This window comes from Opisthocomus hoazin, chromosome 5 (assembly GCF_030867145.1).
Source record: "Opisthocomus hoazin isolate bOpiHoa1 chromosome 5, bOpiHoa1.hap1, whole genome shotgun sequence".
Lineage (NCBI taxonomy): Eukaryota > Metazoa > Chordata > Aves > Opisthocomiformes > Opisthocomidae > Opisthocomus > Opisthocomus hoazin.
Genome location: NC_134418.1, coordinates 37462133 through 37482310, shown reverse-complemented (window position 1 = coordinate 37482310; position 20178 = coordinate 37462133). Strand labels below are relative to the sequence as shown.

The 20178-nt window shown below is 42.7% G+C and overlaps 1 protein-coding gene across 3 annotated transcripts in view; it reads right to left on the bottom strand.

Moving 5' to 3' along the window:
* Positions 1–13732, bottom strand: part of INTU (inturned planar cell polarity protein) — a 57856-nt gene extending 44124 nt beyond the window's left edge. The window contains exons 1-2 of one of the 3 annotated variants that reach the window (XM_075420950.1): positions 13581–13732; positions 2381–2967 (exon numbers count right to left, since the gene is read on the bottom strand). In XM_075420950.1, coding sequence (XP_075277065.1) covers positions 2381–2967; positions 13581–13693 — 700 coding nt within the window. In that variant the 5' untranslated portion in view covers positions 13694–13732. Of the gene's footprint in view, positions 1–2380; positions 2968–3333; positions 7238–7552; positions 7687–13580 lie in introns of those variants that run through there. The other 2 variants (XM_075420948.1, XM_075420951.1) reach the window with 2 other exon arrangements.
* Positions 13733–20178: the final 6446 nt, after the last annotated feature.

Below are 20178 nucleotides of genomic sequence, written 5' to 3'. Positions count from 1 at the left end.
ATTTCTTTACTGAAAGAGTGGTCAGACATTGGAACAGGCTGCCCAGGGAAGTGGTTGAGTCACCATCCCTGGAGGTGTTCAAAAAATGTGTAGATGTGGCACTTCAGCACATGGTTTAGCAGGCATGGTGGTGTTGGGTTGACGGCTGGACTTGATGATCTTAGAGGTCTTTTCCAACCTTAGTGATTCTATGGCTCAGGAAGCCGCCAACTTTTGTGCAAACACTTCTGATTCTAGACTGACCACACAAATGTCCATTACTAATTGTTTCTACAATTCACAACAGGATTCCTAAAACCTGCTTTAACAACAACGACAAAAAAAGCAAAGTTCTACTGTATTTTTCTTCTACTTTCTGTCCAACTTCAGATCCTGTGAGGATCTGAGGAGGCTACCTATTGAACTACAGTTGCTTCTAAATCAGGCTTTGGGTGCATATCATAGCTATCACATCCTCTGATGTGCAATACAGAAGCAGTAAACCAGATGGTTTTCTGACCGGAATAAAAAGTTTTTTACTGTATATTCTTTACGCAGGCAGCACTGAAACCTGAGCATCTAATTTATGCAAAACATCCCTATTTCTAACACCACATAAAAATTCCAGAGTAGTCAGTGTTCACTATAGATATGTAATTTGAAAGTATTTTTATATGAAAATTATACATTTTACACTGTTGGCACAGAATACAGCTCATTTTCCCAGTAAAGAGCTGAATAACTATAGTATGCTTAAAAGTATTTGTTTCCAATCTGCAAAAACAAGGCAATATTGGTTGATGACAGCATAGGACATATTAAACTGCTAGACTCTTTAGATTAATATAAATGCTCTTCTATTTAAAAGCAAAACAGAAAACCCATGGTTTCTGTCCTCACTAGCTCCGTGAAGCATTAAGAGCTGCAGATGAAGTACCATCTCCATTTAGAAGGTTAGCTTTATCTCCTGGATCTGCTATTTGCCTATGCTGTTCAGACTTCACACTTGCTCTTACATGCATGCAGTTATACACAAATTTGTGTCCCAAAATTAACTTACAGGTTATAAATACCCACTCTTATACTAATTAGATTAAATACCATTAAGCAGATCAAGCTGAAACTCACTCTCTCCTCATTCTGCATCCCCACCACTTCTTGACTGATCAGTTCTTTCTGGTAAAATCTGAGTGTTACTCAGTTTTCCCTCTGGAGTATTCTTTAGCATCCCTATCAAAAACACGTGCTAGAAGAATCAGCTAGTCAAAGCACGATTTGCCTTTTTACACACACAACATTGGAATTTCAAATGCACTCATGCTGACTTTGTGGGATTTGTGCTACTCTAGCATGAATATTTTCATCATCTTCTAACCAACATCACATCTTTGCTCTCTTCCTACGAGAGACCAACTTCAAGGGTAATTAAACAATCTTCCACCCTTTGCAGATGTAGGCTAGCCGTCTCACATTTACTGCCTCTGAGGTTGGGGTCTCATGAACACTGAGTCCTTTTAATAGCCTCTCGATACTAGAAACGGGAGTATTTCTGCTCCTTCACTACTGGCCGCAGAAGTTCATTCCCCTCCATTATTCACGCTCGGGTGCTTGTCAGACCTTCTGTGACCCAAGTTTAACTAACTACACCAGCAAAAACTACGCAGGCAATTTTTCTTCTGGGTTAGTTTTCTGCCAGGTTATTTAGTTGTGTCAGCTCATGGAAGTGTCTGCCAAGAGCCAAACCAACACAAAGGAGAGCTGCTAGACTGGCTCACTGCCTCCTCAAACTGCAGCCCCGCTGTGTATTTGGAAGCCACCTGATCACAACTGCTGAAGAAGCAGCTGTTATACTTGCTAAACAGAAGAATATGCAAACAAGGCTGGGCAGAAAGTTTGTAACATATTAATAGATCTTGCTCAGTATTTTGCCCTCATTTTTATGGTACAAAATCCATTTAAAGCATATGCAGTAAAGCTTTTTATCTAAGGGGGATGGCGCGGAAAAGAACAAAACCAAAATGCAGTATTTGGCAGACTATAGCTTTTCCCCAGTCCCACTTATCTACTGAGCAAATTCTGCACTAAATTAAAGTGGGGGAGGTATTTGTTGCTCCAAGTTTAAGCTGCTCACTTCCTGTATGCTTAAAGGATAGTCATCTTCGCACTATATAAACACCTAGTTTATGACACATGTTCTTAAAACCACTAATATGGTAAAATAGAATAGGTAACAAAACATCAGATGCAATTTAAAATAATCCCTCAAGAACTGACAAAAATAGTTGCTACAAGTAATTGCTCATATGTCAGGAATATTCAAGTCAGCTGCCTCAAAAAAAACCACATAAATCATCATTTTAAAGGAAGAGTGCATAAGTTAACTATTCATTCTATGACTTACCAATCAAGATTTGACCAGTTTTCATTGCTGAACTACCTGGCACCAAGCCATGTACTACAAGCTTCTCTTCACCATTTCCGCTGATGACTTTATCCTTCCTCCCTTGTTTCTCTGCTCTTCTGCTGCTCCATGAAGACTGATGGACAACCCCTACTAAGGTCTCCAGCAGCTTCTGCGGCTCATCTTCTCCAGCACTGTACAGTCTTCTGGGATTTACATAAACATATATATCTTTGTATTTTTGCTGAACAGTGACCCCCATTTTCTGAGCGGATTGGTGTTTCAATATGGAAGTAGGACCAGTGGAGTGCGCAGTGCGGCTTCCACTGCCTTTTTTACCAGAATGCTTTGGTAAAAGATTCTTCTTTTTTAATATTTTGGTCAATTTCTTCAGTTCATACTTTCTTTCTTTTTGTGATCCCTCTTGAATAACTTCAGCTTCATTTTCACGAAACCTGACATGATTCACTGCTGGCATTTCTGGATAGTTGTTCTGAAGCAGAGTTTCTTCTTCACTTTCACTCAATTCTAAATAAAATAATTCCCCATTTTTCTGCACACCATCCAACCATTCAGGCTCAAGGTCACTGGGAAAGAAAGAAGAATTATCAGTGACAGCTCTGATAAGGAAGACTGCTATGCAAGTGACATCTGATTACTTCAAGTAGGGAGGGGATAGGGAGGGTGCAAGGGTGGGGGGGAGGGGGCAAGTGTTGCCTCCTGACTATTGAAAGCTCAACTGCTTTAAGTTTGCCATGAGGGTAAGAGCTCTTCTCAGACAAATCACGGACATGGCAAGGAAAGGCATCTCTCCCAGATGTTAAAAGACTTTCTTTAAATGCCTTACAGGAAAACAGCTATTGCAAAAAGCAGTATTCCCTTTTCTGAAAACAAACAAAAAACCCCCACCCCCAAAGCATTTCTTTCACATTCAAGTTTTAATTAGTATTTACATTCAAGGGCACGATGGGGCTTCCTCTTAAGAGAAAAAAGTGCCATCCTATTTGTTCTCACTCATTGTTTTTTCCCTTATGCATTTATAAGACAGATGGTACTGCAAGTCCTTTAGAAAGGCAAGATTAACATTTTAAAAATCACCTCAATATAACCAAAAAAGCTGAAGATGAAACCTAGGTAACACTTTTTAAAACAAATTCAAAATTGCATACTTAAGCTCACATGCAAAAATACACAACAAAGTAGTAAACAGGCAGCACTAGAAAAAGGTCTAGCAGCTAGAGTGGATCACTTTAAGACACTAGCAACAAGCTGCTGCAAACAAAAGGCAAGGCAACTATCGGATGTATTAACAAGAGTATTATCTGCACAGCACAAAACATTTTTTGTCCTAATTTGGCAATGGCGATGTGTCAACCGCGTCCAGTTTTGGAGAGTACATTTTAAGAAAGATGTAGTAACTGGAACAAGCCTAGAGCACAGCGACAAACAGCAAGTAGTTTATAAACATGTTTTAAAGGGAAAGAGACTGAAGGACATTGTACTTTTTTGGCTGAGTAAAAAAATCAAAGAAAAAACGATAGCTGAGAGGCAACAGGCCAAATGGTCCACTCCCTCACCCCAAGATGAACTACAGAAGGATGAGGATCAATAGTGGGCAAAGCAGGAGTACTTAGTGGTTTACTTTACCAAAGTATTTAAGCCAAATATTAAGAGAGCTTTTTGATCACACACACAAAAAAATCAGCATTAGCAGGCAATGTAAGGAACATCTGGGATGTTCTGTATGGAAGATTTTCAGGAACAAACAAGACCAGTTCATTCTTCCTGGCTAGATGACAAAACAGGTCTCCCTTTCTATGAACCTGAGACCACACTGATGAAAATAAAATAGGGAAAAACTAGAATGGAGACTTACATAATAATTAACGTAATTAATTGTTTAAAGTTAATATGCATTCACACACTTCATACTAACTAGCTCATTTTTCTGAATAATGGATGCAAATTTTGTTTAAAACTAGTATTATATAATTCAAATAGAGCACTAATTTGAGTACACAGATAAAGGATACAGCTTCAAAGTTTAGCTGAACAGAGAATGTTATACACTGCACCACAGCACCTTTAAAGGCTCAAAGATAGGACCTGGCTGGACTACGAATATAGGAAACACTGGCATTACTCTCTTCCTGGAACCTCAATGACTTAAGTCTATGGATGCTGCAGACAGAAGAAACATCATGCACTTACTCTACATTTATTATTTTGCCCAAGTTGATAGTTTTAAAACAAGAGCCACCACTTGGGAGAATTTGGCTATTCCTGATGGTCACGGGTAAGTCAGAGTTTGCATCTTTTATGAAGTCTTACTCAAAAATTTGAGTATCTTAATCAAGAAAGTATCAGAATGATAACAACACCTAAAGACTGTTAGGACCAGACAGTTATCTGATCCAACAACTCTCAAAAGGTGGTATGTAAGAAATAACATGACAGAGTTTTTCCTTAGTTTGTTGTTTGTTTGTTTGTTTTTTTAAAGTACTCCTGCATTCAGATACATGTAAGCAAAATTGGGAAAACACAAAATTGATAAAGAAAACATCAGAAATTTACAAAAAATAACATTTGGGTTAGCAGAAACTCCTGTAATATATGACAGGCTTTTAATTCCCTCTTTAAAAGGGATTGTGCTTTTTGGAAAAGCTTTCTTCTTTGGGGTAGATGTCAAAATTTCAGCTTGGATGCCAATTCATAAACTCACGTTCTCCAGCTTCGTCATCTAATTTTATTACAACCTACTATATGGACCAAGGTAAAAAAAAAAAAGGGTTGTGTGTGGTGTTTATACTGGGTCCACTCAAACAGAAGCACTCCAGAGAGAAAGTTCGTCAAGGAGGAGCACATATGGCAAAGTCACTCTATGCAAATAAGCTGATGAAGTCAGAAGACTGAAAAAATGTCACAACATCATGAATTCGTCTCCTTGAAGGCATTCTCATGAGTGCAGGGTAAAGGGACTATCACTTTCTGTATACAGATCCATACAGACATCTAAAAAAAGAAAGAAATCTGCACCAAGAAATCTGCACCTGGGACGACAGGTTTTGTCCCTAATGTTGTAGTTGCACAACTGATTTAAACCAAGCTTAGAAAAAAAAAAACACAAACAAAACAAACTCCTTTCCATATCTCTTCCTGTGTGCCAGAACAAGCACTTCCACGATAACCTGAGTTTCTATACAGGTCTGGAAGCTTCAATCAAGGGATCTAAAAATCTGGAAGACCCGTATTCCTCTAAGAGCTGTTTCACTAATCCCACACAGATATTTCTTCTTTGGGACAAATGTCTGAAAAATTGTGCCAGCTGAAATTGTCCATGTATAGAAGAAACATATACTAGGAATGAAGGATCCAAGCTCTGATTCTGAAGCAGGAGAATACAGCTTTTACCTAAGCAAGCTCAGAAATAATAAACAGTTAACATCCATGATCCCTGTTTTCAAGCAACCAAAGAAAACAACAAATCAAGGGTTAAATATTTTACTGCACTGTATGATTAAATTCCGCCCATATGATACTTTGCAGAAGTTAAGACCACAGTCATCTTTAGTTTCCCCAACCTTCGCCTACACAACGACAAAGTACAGCTTCAGACAGAGGCGTCACTTTGGTATATGCAAAACTGCCATCCACTTAGTAGCTACGGCTGCCTAGAGGGGTTCTGATCCATCACTGTTAGCGAAAGTGACAACACATGTTAAACTCTGTCAAAATAGACAAAACTATCACACCCCCCCCCCACTACTTTCACAATGGCATATGTAAGCATTCACTTCACAGTTCTCTCTGAAAATAGGCCTTGCACAAAAGCATGGGGCTCTGACAAAGCAGCACCCCTATCTCCACCCTTGCGTGAAATGTTCCTTGGTGTATCTTGGTTTGTACACGTTGGCTGTAGTATCAAGCAGCACGGTCTCAACTGTGAGAATTTTATTCTGGAAATCGGTAACTTTTAATTCAGAAAACAATTTCCAAAGTTTTTCTTTCTTTATTTCAACCAAATATGGCTGATTATAAAAGCACACACAGATCATCTAGAGAAGAACAGATACCATTATCTTAAAAATGCTAACAGACCTATCTTTGTACCTCACAGAATCACAGAATGGCAGTGGTTGGAAGGGACCTCTGTGGATGATCTAGTCCAACCTGTTGCTTTGCAAAACTGTACTCTGTTTCTCCCTCCCCATTCACTACAAGTCACATCTTTACTTCTTGTTTCTGTACTCAGAAGGCTGGAGTGTTACAGGTCCAACAGAAAAAACTATTTGAACCCAAAATTAAAGCCTCACTGTTCTGTTAATGCAGAGATAGAAAAGACGCATTTCAATTTATCCAACGGTATTATGCATTACATTCTGTGCTGAAGACTGTGGAACACAGCTTTATCCCCTGAACACATATAAAGAATGCCAATAAATAGGCATTTTAAATTAAAGAATTGAATAAGAAACCAACCCCAAACACACACAGAAGAAAAAAGAAAAAAAAAAAAGCATGGCTTCAGGCAGAAATGTGTTACTGTTGAATTCTGGCTTACAAACACAGGAACAATACAAGGTAGGTGTACGTCCAACAGCTTGGTCTCCCACTGAGCCAGAGGCATGGCACAACTACAAACCAACACAGGCTTCAGCACACTTCAAACCTCTCCCCCTCGAATCTTCTTTTTTGTCTTCACAGCGTTCCACAATGAAAATAACACGCCGAACAAAACGCCACTGATGAGACCTTGAAATACGCGTTTGAACTGCCAAGCAGAGGTGCTTTAATGCAGGGAACAGACAGTAAATTTCTATACGAATTAAAAAAAAAAAAGAAAACCCCAGTGGTTGCATATATGACTTTAAAACACACACTGGTACCGCAGAGCTGCCTCCTCACCTACCACCCCCCAACAGGCGCGCCCCTACCCCGGGCATAACGCGCGGTATCGCAGGCGAGCCGAGCCGAGCCCCGCTCCCCCTCTCTCCCTTCCCCTTCCCCTTCCCCTCCCCCGGCGAGGCTGCAGGAGTCGCCCCGGGGACCGCCGCTCGCCACCGTCGCTCGTCGGGTTCTGCCAGCGAGACCCTCCGCCGGCTGACAGAGCGGGGCGCGCTGCCTGCCCCTCACACCAGCACCGCCCCGCCGACAGCAGCGGCTCGCCCTTACTCCGAGCTCCCGGACAGCGAGGTGGCGCAGGAGCCGCTCTCGCTGCCGCCGGCGCCCGCAGGCTCGACGCCTTCTCCCCCAGGCGGCTCCGTCTCCTCGGCGGCTCCGCTCCCGCCACTCCCCGCGGACGCCATGACACCCACGCCCCGGCGCGCCGGGCGGCCACGTGATCCGCGCGCTGCCCTTCCCATTGGCGGCCGCGGCCCGGCGCCATGGAGACGCGGGGGAAGCCCGAAGGCGCGTCCCCCCCCAGCCCCGCCGCGCGCGCGGAGGTTCACGGTCGCACGGAGAGCCCCTGCGCCTCCCCGCTTTGGTGCCGCGATGCGGCTTTGAGAAGCGCTAATTACGGCACGCGCGGCCGCCCGCCTCGGGAGGAGACAGATTGCGGTTTCGGTGCAACACCCGGCAGGAAAGGCCAGCTCGGCTGCCAAGAATAACGATAAACATCGCGAAGTGCCCAGCCTCGCCGTCGGCTCCCTCAGAACAAACAGCGGAGTCTCACTAGCTCCGTAAGAGGCTTGCAGTGGGTCGGCGTGGAACACGTGATGGAGAACAGCCTATTTATTTTAGCGGTCTGGTATCAAGGTCTCCGCAACAGTCCCATAACAGAGACTATTAGCGAAGCTCAGAGTCCTGGGGCGAGCCTCAAAGCATTGCTTGGTATCAAAAACCGATCTGGAGAAAGAAACATGAGGTAAATAGTACTTGTCATATGTTCCGTTACCCTCATTTAAAAAGTCGTGAGAAACTAAGACAACTTCTCTCTGGGTTAGTCGGGAGAGCAGTTAGGTTAGGGAGGAACGACAACGATGCCCCCTCCCTGGCATGTCCAAGGCCAGGCTGGACGGGGCTTTGAGCAGCCTGGTCTGGTGGAAGGTGTCCCTGCCCACGGCAGGGGGGTTGGAACCGGATGATCTATAAGGTCCCTCCCAACCCAAACCGTTCCAAGATTCTGCGTGAGACAGACCCAAACAAGACAGATGATTTGGCACCTTCAAGCAGTCAACGCAGTCTGCAAATGCGCAATCATGCACACTCAAGAGAGAGAAAAAAACCCTCCTCCATTTTCAGGACTTGCTCACATCCATGACAAACAAGACCCATGGCAACCCTGCAGACAACTTGCTGTGTAGCTGTGTCAGAAAGCCTATCAGGACACACATGGTGAACAAGGAAGGGATGGAGAATAATTGTTGGAACATTTTTAATGAGTTGGATTTAATCTCTGCTCAGTGGGGTACTTTCACAGCTTCAGCGGTGAGGTTTTACAGCGCTGGAGAACTATGTAGGAGTCACAGAATTCTGGTATGAAATTCCTGTGCTTGAAACTGTTTTAGGGAAGTGTTCGTTAATAAGTGTCATTTCAAGTGAATTAACAGACAGAAATGTTTTGGACTTATATCCATGTGATTAAGGCTTCAACTGGAGTAGTTAAAGATACCTATATTAAATTTTGTGGCCATTCTGAAATGCCTGTACGAGACCTGTTTTTACAGATAAGTCACTGTTGCATGGATTTTAAGACTACAAACCTATCCAAAGGAGGAAACAGAAACATTCCCTACCTAAAGGAAAAAAAAAAAATGTTTGTTCTAATATGGTTTCATTCAGTTCAGGACAGGATATAGTAGATAATTTAAGGTTTTTTTCCTGTCTGAGCTGGCACAGCCACTTCACACAAAGTACATAATCCGTGCATGGTAGACAATTCTTAGAAAAGGAAAAAAATCAGGGCTTTGGTTGTTTCCAATTGTCAGAATCCAAGAAATGCACCACCTTTCATTCTTTCTATCACTTCCAGAAGAACAGGTGGAAAAAACATTTTAAAAATACCCCACTTCCAGAACCACTTTTTGTGAAAACTAAGTAGTCTGCATAAACAACACTTCCCAAAGAGCCTAAGGAGTTATGATTTCCTAAAAGGAATACTGCAGGAGTTAGAATTTTAATAGAGGTAGGTAAGATACACTGTCCCGCCCTCCCTAATTCTGCTTATATTTGCAAACACTTTTAATACACCGAACAGCACACTGAAGTGTTTCTGTAGAGAAGTGATAGTCTATGCCAGATGGTCCTGCGTTAGTTACGTTAAATTTCACTGAGTTCAGGAGTTGGTTAATTGTTTCCAGTTGTTTGCTCAATAAGTGAGAAATACAGGCTCTCTAAAAAGGAGGAGGCAGTTTTACACTACTTGCTATTTTATGGGGATAATCATATCATGAAGGAAAGGGTGATGGAAGATTTTGTTCCACTGTGAGACGTAGTTGGGAGTCACCTAAGTATTTTTCTGAAATGAATGTGGAACTTTTGCTGCTGTGGGAACAATTAAAGATCGCAAAACACAATATATCTCACGCAGCAGGATTTTATTTTAGTGAAGACACAGATTTTCCCACACAATCTCTCTTGAGAGGAAAGTCTCTCATTTCTTGTGCATAAATATTAGGAAAAGACTTGAAATAATTTGTCTTCTGGCAGATCCTTTACACTTAGTCCAAGTAGTTGGGCTGATGCTTCTCAGTATGGAACCCATAATCCTTCTATGCTTGGTTGCTCGTAGTAACAAGCAGATGGTAAAAATTTGCCACGGGGCATCATTGGCATCAATACTACTGCTCACCCTTACTGGACAACTGGTTAATGAGCATTGAAAAGTGGATAATTAAAAAGCACTCTCTTTTGCCTTAAGGTTGTTCTGATTAGCTGTTCCTGCAAGGAACTACATCCATGTGTGGAAACTTATTTCGAAACAAGAGTTCCTTGTTACTTTTTTGGCTTAACCTGCTTCAAAAACTATTGTGCTTCAAAAGTAACAGCCTACCTTGATCCACATTTATATTCAGGAGTAGATCATAGTTAAAAAAGCAGTGTATAGGACACACCGAAGAGATATACCGGTTCTTTCTGATAAAAGAGGAAAATAACTGGAGCATAACTCTATTTTTTGGTACTGTTGCATGGATACTTATGAACCCCTATTTAAACTACTAACATTTTTCCATTGTTACATACTGACAAGCTGATTTTTTTCAACCTGATGATGAAGAAATAAGGCTGGAGTTATATCTAGTCTTTCCTAGCAGCTAGATGCAAGAGCACAGGGAAATTTAGGATTAGTGTTTATGACCATCCTAACTCTTGCTGTTAAGTTTTGTATCGTCAGACCTGATCTGAGGGATTTTACCAGGACCCGAGGTTCACTGATGATACGCCAGATTGATTTCACTGATTCACAGTCAGCAGGAGTGCTGGGCTTGAATCACGGACCTAGGTGTGCTCTTCTCAACACAGGGCTGAAAACTGTGACAGTGTTAAGCCTCTGGTACACTGGGGCAAACTAACGCTCCCTCTGCTATGAGTGAATGCTACCTGATACTCAGGAGTACCCTGTTTATGCCCATGAGGTACCAATGCACTATGCAGGAATTTATGGGATCCCTGATTTTTCAGTAATCTCCCCTTTTTCTGCAGGGTCATTCCCCCTGCTAAATGCCAGCGTGGGGGGTGAACAAAAACACAGACTGCAGTGCTGTCTCTGTACTATATGAACAGTGCTCCAAACTGGGAGAATTCTCTGACGACTGGATCTGCCAGCTTTCTGGCTCTTCTGTACAGCGTAGGCAGTATAAACAGGCCACAGTAATACTGCGAGATGAGTCTCACTGGATATACCTGGACTGTAGCCGAATCTGTCTTTCTTACACTATGTGTATCAATAGCATTCTCAGTGTCCCTTTGCTCTCCCTCTTCCATACTTCAAATTACAGCTCTTCATTATTGATAAAGAAATAAGAAGGCATAAGTGACTGCTTATTGTTTGATTTTTTTCCTTTCTGCTTGTTTTCAAATCAGATGTTTCCAGGAAGGCTCTATCAACAACTGGACAGACGTAACGTGATATATTACAGATATAACATGATATATTACAAGCAGATAAAACTAAGAGGAAAATATTTTCATCTTTGTTTAACAGTTTAGTTTCTTGCCGCTAACACCTGCTTTATTCAAACATCTGAAGAAAAACTAACAGAAAATCTGGATTGCTAGAGTGACATTCCAGACTTTTCAGCTGTTGATTTTTTTATTCCTCCAGTGCACAACATCAGCAAAAATGAGAAACAAGTTCCTCTTTTTTCAAGATTAATGACAACTGTACAGCTTTCCACTACCCTGCCAGAGTCTTTCTTTAATAAATAAGTTCCTTAATAAATAAGATTTTGTGATTACAAGGTTTACATAAAGCTACATGAGTAAGACTGCAATTACAAAATCTTCTGTTCACAGCTTTTCTGACATTACTGCATAGAGACCATCCATAGCAAAGCGGGACAAATTGAATAGTGATACCGGCCTGTCATTTTGGTTGCGATATTTACACATAAACAGACTAAATGGAGAATGAAGGCTACCTTTGTGACCAGAGGGACAGAAACTTTGTGAGAGAACATTCCAGTTCTCAATAAATAAAATAGATTTTTATCTATTAGGAGATAGGAGCTGTATCAGCTACCTCCTATGCAATTGGATCATGGGAAGTATTTTAGAAGAAGAACATAAACCCAACAGAAGACAGCCATGAAGAATTTGGGAAGACTAGTTCAACCCATCTCATTCTGCTGGAGAACAAGTCTTACAGAGTTCCCTCTAGCATGAAAAGCAGCTGTAGTTTCAAATAAGATTTTTCCTACTGTTTTTACTTCACTTTAAATCTACAGGCCTTTTTTAGGATCACCTGCTATGCATAGCAGGCACGTCAAGCATGAAAGAAAACCATTATTTGCAGTCAGTCAACATGCAAATGTTTCAAGTATGAATAGTACTTTATTACACTGAAAGTATATTAATACCAGCAATGCCATGGGGCAGCATGGTTTTAATCCAACTTCGAAATGGAACGTTTTCTGTTCAGTCACTGACAAATGCATGCACAGGGTTTCACACGCCAGAGGGTCCCCTGATAGCATATGGGCACGTTTATTGCTTGTAACGCGGCTTCAGAGCGCAAGGCAGGAACAGGCTGACTCAGTGTGCCCTCCCTGCTGCAGTCAGTGCTTTCATCCCCAGCGTTCACAGGAACGGATTTTAAGCGACCACTCAGTTTGGTGCTTTGAGCTGGAGAGAAGCTGAGTTAATTATTCGTTGTTAGTTTCCATAGCAAGAGCTGTTTGGCGTTGGCACTGAAAGTGTACTTTTCCTTTGCATTAGGAAATCAATCAATGCAGCCAAGAAAACACGTTAGGAAACGGGCACTTTACAGAACCCCTGGAGAGAAGCTTCTCTTGGATACTGCTGAGTGGGATGGTGTTGTCCTTGTAAAGTTTAAGCGGCTCTCGGGCAGCACAAAGAAAATGGCTTTGAGAGTCCTGCGCTGGCCTATGGGGCAAGATCTTACTGTCGAGATTTCTTTGTGGGGGGATGCTGTGGGGAACTGCACGTTAGGGATGGTGAAGACGGGGGACAAAGCAGCTTCTTCTCGTGCAGCGTGCCTCCCGCACACCCAGTCAAGGGGTGCCCATCCTGGGTTTGTGTGCGAGTTAAGACCGTTTTCTTTCCCTCCCCTGAAGGAAGGGCTCAAAACGCTTATGGAATTGGTGGGACAGTTTCCCTCTGCCAGCCCGTTCCCCCACGCGGGTAAGAAACCCAGGCGTAGCCCCTGGGCTCCCACGCAGCCCCGCACAGGGCACCCTTCAGGAGTGCACCGGGGAGCTCCCCTCACCTGCGCGGCCCCCGCTTCTCAGGGGCGGAGGGAGGGAGGGAGGGAGACCCTGGGCCGCGGCCGCCCCTTCCCTTCCCTCCCCTCCCCGCGAGCACCGGGGCAGCCCCCGCTCCCGCCGCCCCTCCGGCGCCCGGGGGAGGTGAGGGCATGCAGGGACGCGGCCCTTCTCCCCCCCTGCCTCCGCAACAACCGGCTGCCGCGAGCAGCCCCTCCGGGGCGCCGGGGGCTCGCCCCTGCCCCGCGGGCCTCGCTACCCCCCCATCCCCCCGCCGCGAAGCCCGCGCCGGGCCGGCTCCCCGCCCCGCCACTGACCTGTGCAGCAGCACGCTCTGCACCGAGTCCAGGTCCTCCAGGTTCCTGGTGACGGGCCGCGGGATGCTGTACCTGCCCGCCCCGAACATCGCGGCCGCCCGCGGCCCCGTCATCGCCCGCCCGGCGGACGGCGGGCGGCCGCGGGCAGGTGGGAGCCCTGCAACCCGCCCGCCTCCGCCGCGCCTCCCGCCCGGTCCTAGCGCCCGCCGGCGCCACGCCGCGGGGCACGGGGGAAACGCGTCCCACGCGGCGCGGAGGCCGTGGGGCTGGTCCCGCGGAGGCGGTGGGCTGCTGCCGCCTGCCCCAGCTGGGGAGCTGGCCCGGACCCCGACCGGCCGCCGAGGGGGGCTGCCTGCCGTCCCTCGAGAGCTAGCAAACCCCGAAACCCAAGTTTCAAATAATGCAGTAAAATCATTCATGGCTCCACCCGTACGTTTTTTTCCCAGACCTGCATCCACAGCCCCCATTATGCGAGAAAATATTTTTTCCCCATGTATTTTCCTGTTGGTTAAAATAGTGGAATTGCCCAGTTGATTCTATTTCCTTGAATATCAGTATGAAAAACTACGAATCCCACAAAATCTAATCCAGTCTTGGTTTCCCTCTTTCACAAAATAGTAATCACAAGTGCTTTTGGATGGTTACAGACTTACAGGACTCTTTACTGATTTCCCATCTGCGAAATTCTGACACAGTACATTGAATGGACAGGGATGTGAATGTATAAAAGTGGTGTCACCCGTGTCTTCACCATTTTTATTTCTTACCCATAGATTGTCAACATTTATTTTCTCTGCTCCCTTTCACAGAGATCAGTTTTCGCTAATGTTCAGAATTTTTCAAGATGTGGTCAGCTCCTCCAGATTTTCTTCCATAGGCGATTTAAGATCAATAGCTAATAAAATCTTGCAATCTGTTATTAAAAGCATCAGTTTTAGTGTCTCACAGTCATTGTGTCCAAGATAATTACAGCAACACAACAATGAAGTTTTTTCCCATAAAGACCATCAAGAGATGGACCATTGGGATGATACAGAATGGATAACGAATTGGAAGCTATTGAATATTTCATCACCCAACTCCCTGGGATGTTGGCCGCTACATGGAGTAGAAGCTTCACCTTCCTCGAAGACTTTGGCTTGAGTAGACAGTGGCAACAGCTCAGCTGGGAGAGGGTAAATGCAGAATCACCATGAGTCTGTGGCTGGGATCCTCACCAAGTAGTGTGACTAATATTGAAGTATCTTACAATTTTTTCCTTTTCTAAGTTTTGCTTTCTTTTTTTTCATACCAGCTAGAAATTTTAAGAAAAGGACAATCTCCTCTGAATTCTACTACTGTCAAAGATGTTGCAATCACCATCATCCACTGAGGTGAGCAACAGCAGTGGTACTGTCTGGGATTATGACCATAAAACCTTTGTTACGATCTTTAGCACCAGGGCTATGGTGCTAGGGAAGCTGAAGGTATACCAGAATTTTGGGTCTAAGTAGCAGTGGCTGGCGTAGTTTGGGATGTACAGTATCGAAATAAGCATAATGCTTCTGCAGTGGGCACCAAGTGAAGAACTTCTTGCAATACCCACATCTTGATTTCAGAAAGCTGATGGAAATGGCATGGTGGTCGTGTCCCCATCGCTCTAGAAAAACGCTTAGGCACAATCCATGCTTCTAGGTGACAGCACTAGCGAGCAATGTGTGATCTGAAGCTTAGAATGCTTCATATCCAAATGTTCCTGGAAGTATGGACCAGATGGCAAGGTTAGAAATTTTTCTCCTGTTTGTAGATACAGCTACTTTTGTGTCTTCACAGTGTGTCTGCTATGGTTAATGAGACCTGTGAAAGTGCAGAAGAGACAGTGCAGGTCGTTTTAGACTGTGTGTTCACTTTTGTCTACATGCTGAAATGAAAAAGAAAAAGCAAAGATTATCTGGTGATGCTTAAACTAACATTGATTAATCAAAAAATATTTTGTAACTCCTCTTTGAAGTAATCAGCCTTCGGCAGCTCAGCATCTGACAGCAGCATGATTAGGAGCCAGAGCTGCTAGCACTGTGTGTATTTCCTCAAGTAAATGAGAGGCAAATGTCCCTACACATGCATACTGAGGCTATAAATTTTAGGCTAGAATTTCATGTAGATCTGGGACTTCAGCAGCTTATCTGGACCGCTAGATTACCATCAGTCCTGTACAATGTGGTTTTCAGAACAGCATTGTGTAACAGCAGCAGAGCAAAAAGCTGCAGAGATTTACTGTGCTGTATTTTTGTTCACTCTTAGTGCTATTTTTATGCCCTGAGGGAGCAGAGAAGTTTCATTTTGCACACAACAGGGGTGTATTTTCCCAGTTCACTTAGGACAACACAAAACCCACTTCTGGATCTGGCATTTGGTGGTAGAAAACAACAAAAGCCCCAAACCTTACCATCAAAATCACACTGCGTTGCCAGAAGGCCTTTCCAAGATGCTTGTCAGCTTTTCTTTGTCCCTGGGTTTCTTCTCACGAGAGACCATTCTTTTGTGTTTCTTACAGCTACTGACCTAATGATGAGTTAAAGATAACATCATCTGCTCCTAATATTGTACTTTTACATGGGCTTAAAATCGATTCTGAACATCTTTATTAGAATTGCTTACATCTCAGCAAAACTAGAACAGGTAAGTGTAAATACAGAGAGCCTCAAAATGTGCCAAAATTAAAAAAGGTGACTTAGGTTTTGTGTAGCATATGAAATGGCAGATCCAACAGCACTATGCTGCTGATAAACAGGCAAAATTACTAATTTTAAAATCAAATAGAATGTTTTTCTAGATATGAATTACAACTTTTACCACGTTTGGTGTGCCTAGGCTCAGTATTCATGGATGACACAACTGGAAAATGAAAGAGAAGCAGAAATGTAAATGTGAGACAGTGGATACTTTTAGAGCCGTATTTTTTTTCCTGAATATATTTGTCTTACCTTAGCTGCATGGAAGTTTCTTCAGCTAAAGAGAGAGTTCTGAGCTAGGAGTAATCCTCTAACACAACTTCTGCAAATCACTCAGCCTTTGACATTTACAGGAATTATTTTAGTTGAGTCTTACAGACTGAAGTTTCACTAAAATACAAAGTGCCATTTCATTGTATTTTCTGCAAGATATTAGTATGGGTACAATTGGCCACAGAAAAAGGGAGGTCACCATTCCATCTGAAGTCTGTCAGCTCTTCTATTTAACTCTAACTACATATAGAGAACATGGCATTACAGCATATTTACCTTACAGCATATTTACCGAATCCAATGGAATACATGCAACTGGAGAAAGATTTAAAAATTCTGCAATGTGGAGAAACAAAACCATTAGGGATGGGGGAAGGAGAAAATTTAAAATGTTAGAAACAGAGCAATGACAACAGCAACAAAATTTTGACAGGCACCTTGAATACAAAATATTTGTAGTATGCCTGGGCTCCCTTTCCGTACTTTTACTGCCAGTTGAACTGCATTATGAAAGCCCTTCTTCTTTGTTAAAGAGTGATTTTGGTGCACCTGGTAAAAGAAAAGAAAAAAAGAAATAGCAAAGTATTGTGATGCTATGCTTATGACGGGGATCTCTTTCTGAGGTTGTAGTGTGTGTTTTTCTTAAAGAAGCAGTTGTTAGACTCTTGATTATGCAACTATTCCCTACGCTGACAGGGTGAAAAGTTTTTGAATCCTAATCCCCTTTCGGAAAAAGACTAAAAGGGGTAGTAAAACCACTTTTTGCTGTATTCAAAGACCTTTGACTTCCTTGACTTGGCTAGTAAGTTTTAGTATGCCTAGGGGTCAAAGACTGACCTGCCTTCATTGGCTGCACAAGATGGAAATCAGGTTATCATGACTTCATATGTATGACTTGTCATTTATATCATTAGCCGTGAGATGTTAGCACTCTGGGTACAGTTGAAATCTTTCAGAAGGGACTCCATTCCTTCCACCGAATTTGGAGGGGGACATATTAGATAATTATTAATCAGTCTCCTCCTCTTCAGGCAGCACATGCTTCCTAGTCAATACCCTGGGAGTAGCCAGCTGTGGGCTATTGTTGGCTGCTGACCCAGGATGTGTGAAGTATGAGGCTTGAAGGAAAGTGGGTTGACTGTGACTCCACCTGGATAAGACAAAAGTTGTGACAAGATTGGAAGTATTTAATGGAAATTAGAAGAGCCAAGCAGGGAGGAGTTGGAGGATTTGTCTCTTTTAGATAATTTTTGCCCATAACGTTTTTAGTCCCAATGGTAATTTAGTAGAAAAAGCTCTTTTTTTCTGCTCAATTATACCTATGAGTAAGGGAGACTGTACCTCACTGTACTCAGTTCCCAAACTAAGGGCTATGGCAAATTGTTGTTTGAGCACAAGGTTACTTTCCTGGCTATTCTATCCTTCCTCACCTCTTTGCTTATGAAACTACCCCTGTGACAGAGGCAGCAGAACAGGCACTGAGAATGCATCTTACAGCTGCAGCTCATAGTCCAGCATATTAACTTAAGCCCCCATCTACTTTCATTTATTTTGTTATGCCAAGCTATAAACTGTGGCAGCCGAGTGTCAAGTTCACATATCTATTGCATTAAGCTATAGTAACTGAAGAGATCCAGGAATGATGAACCAGAGGCCACATTTTCTACTCATCTGATGACACAGAGATTTGGCAGCCTGAGTATTTTTTTTCCATCTGACTGGGTCATGTGTGGTCTACCTTTTACTTTAAAACAGGAGATTGTTTATCTTTGGATACGGTAGGCAAGTGGGGACTCTACATTACAACAAGGGATGAAAACTCATAAAGAAAACTGTTCAGTTAGCAGTGGATTGTACTGTGTTGTGTTATATTGCCTGTCAGGTAAGTGGGTTCATTAACAAATATGCTTCCACTGTCTTTAAAACTTAAGAATAACTGCAAAATTTAGTAAAAAGCAGTGATTTGCTTTAGTGAATATAGTTCTTCCGAATCATGACCCATAAAGAACCAATATGTGTAAATTCTGACATTCTGTGTAGAAACATTCCTTAAGCCTATGATGGTTTATTTCTAGCACTGCTTGATTTTCTGCTGGTTAACAGTGGAGAGTGACGGCAATTTTGTGGAGTGGATATTTGCTCTCAGATAACAGGATAGGCTCTCACTCGTCAGAAGATGCATACTCAGACTGCTACTGCCTGTCTGCTGCCGTGTTCAAAAGATTGAGGGCTGGGGTTGGTAGGGTGTGTTTGCCAGGGAGATGTTTCCAGGCTCTGCCTCTATCAAGGTTATAGGAGGCAGAGGCAATACTTTACTGTTCACTTCTGGCAGGATCAGATATGGACATCCACCTCTGGATTTGCTTTTTATTCTAATTGAGGATAGATGCATATTAAAAAAAAACACCACACAGAGATTTTGCTGTTCTTGTATCAGTTAAAGAATAGCTCCTTCTTTTCTGCCTGTGTGGAGAAAGCTGGATTCCCCAAGTCATTGACCGGTTAACTCACTTGTATTACACCAGCACTGCACTGCAGAGAGCAAAAGGTTTAGCTCTGTTATGCTGAATTTAATTATCTGCCCTCAGAGTGCAGTGGCATTAAACGCTGTGTGCAGTTGCCATGTCTGCCTTCAGTTCAGCCTCCCAGCAGCAAGAGAGAAAATCAGTTTATTTGTCAAACAAATTTCCTGTAATTCTGGAATCTCTTCAAAACCAGCCACAAAGGCAATGCTTTTGACAAACTGGTGAAGTCAGCGACACAAGAACCCCTGGAAATAAGAATTAATAGTCCATGAGTAAACCATTAGTCCAATGAGTAAGAGATAAACTGAAGAGCAGTGTAGGATGATGTCACTCACTTCATATTAATCTATCAATTCCCCTCTGCAAAGACTTTTTAGTTTGCAGAATAGTGGGAATAGGGTGGCAACATGTGGCTACTTCATGGCCTTCCTCTAAGACAGTGTTTTGTATGAATGAGGAGTCTAAATCTAATTGAAAAAGCTATCCTAAAAATTATTAGATTATTGATATATTGCAGAGACTGATAAAACATACTTAGACTTTGTTAAACTGAAGCTGATAAAGTTCTCGTAAATTTGTCTGTAAATACAGTTAGCGACCATCTGGTCATCTGAGAAATAGATGAGAACCATAAAAAGGGGCAACTTCTGTTTTATATGAACATCTGAGCAAAGTGTAAGAATATCTGGAAAACATGCTAAATAAAAAATAGTCCTTGAACTTTGACCCCAAATTTATATTCTAGAAATGGTTTAAAGGCTCTCTCTCCCTCTTATCCCCACTTTCTGGACTTATATGAGTTTCTGGAAGTAAAGACTTTGATGTTCAGCTAGCTCATTCCTTCCATCTTTTTTCTTCCTTCAAGCAGCAAGTAGGCCTGTTTTTCTGTCTCATCCAAGGCAAGCAGCATGATGTTGTTGCATTATGGTTTTATTTGCAAAAACCTTTCTTGAATGTTTGTTCTTGATTTTTTTTTTTTGTTTTTACAAAAAATAAGCACTTTTTTCCAAGTCCAGCTTCCAGAGATACGTGAAAATACAATTTTATTTTGAAGAAAAAAGTTCTGATACCTAATCCTAGCGGTTTCAG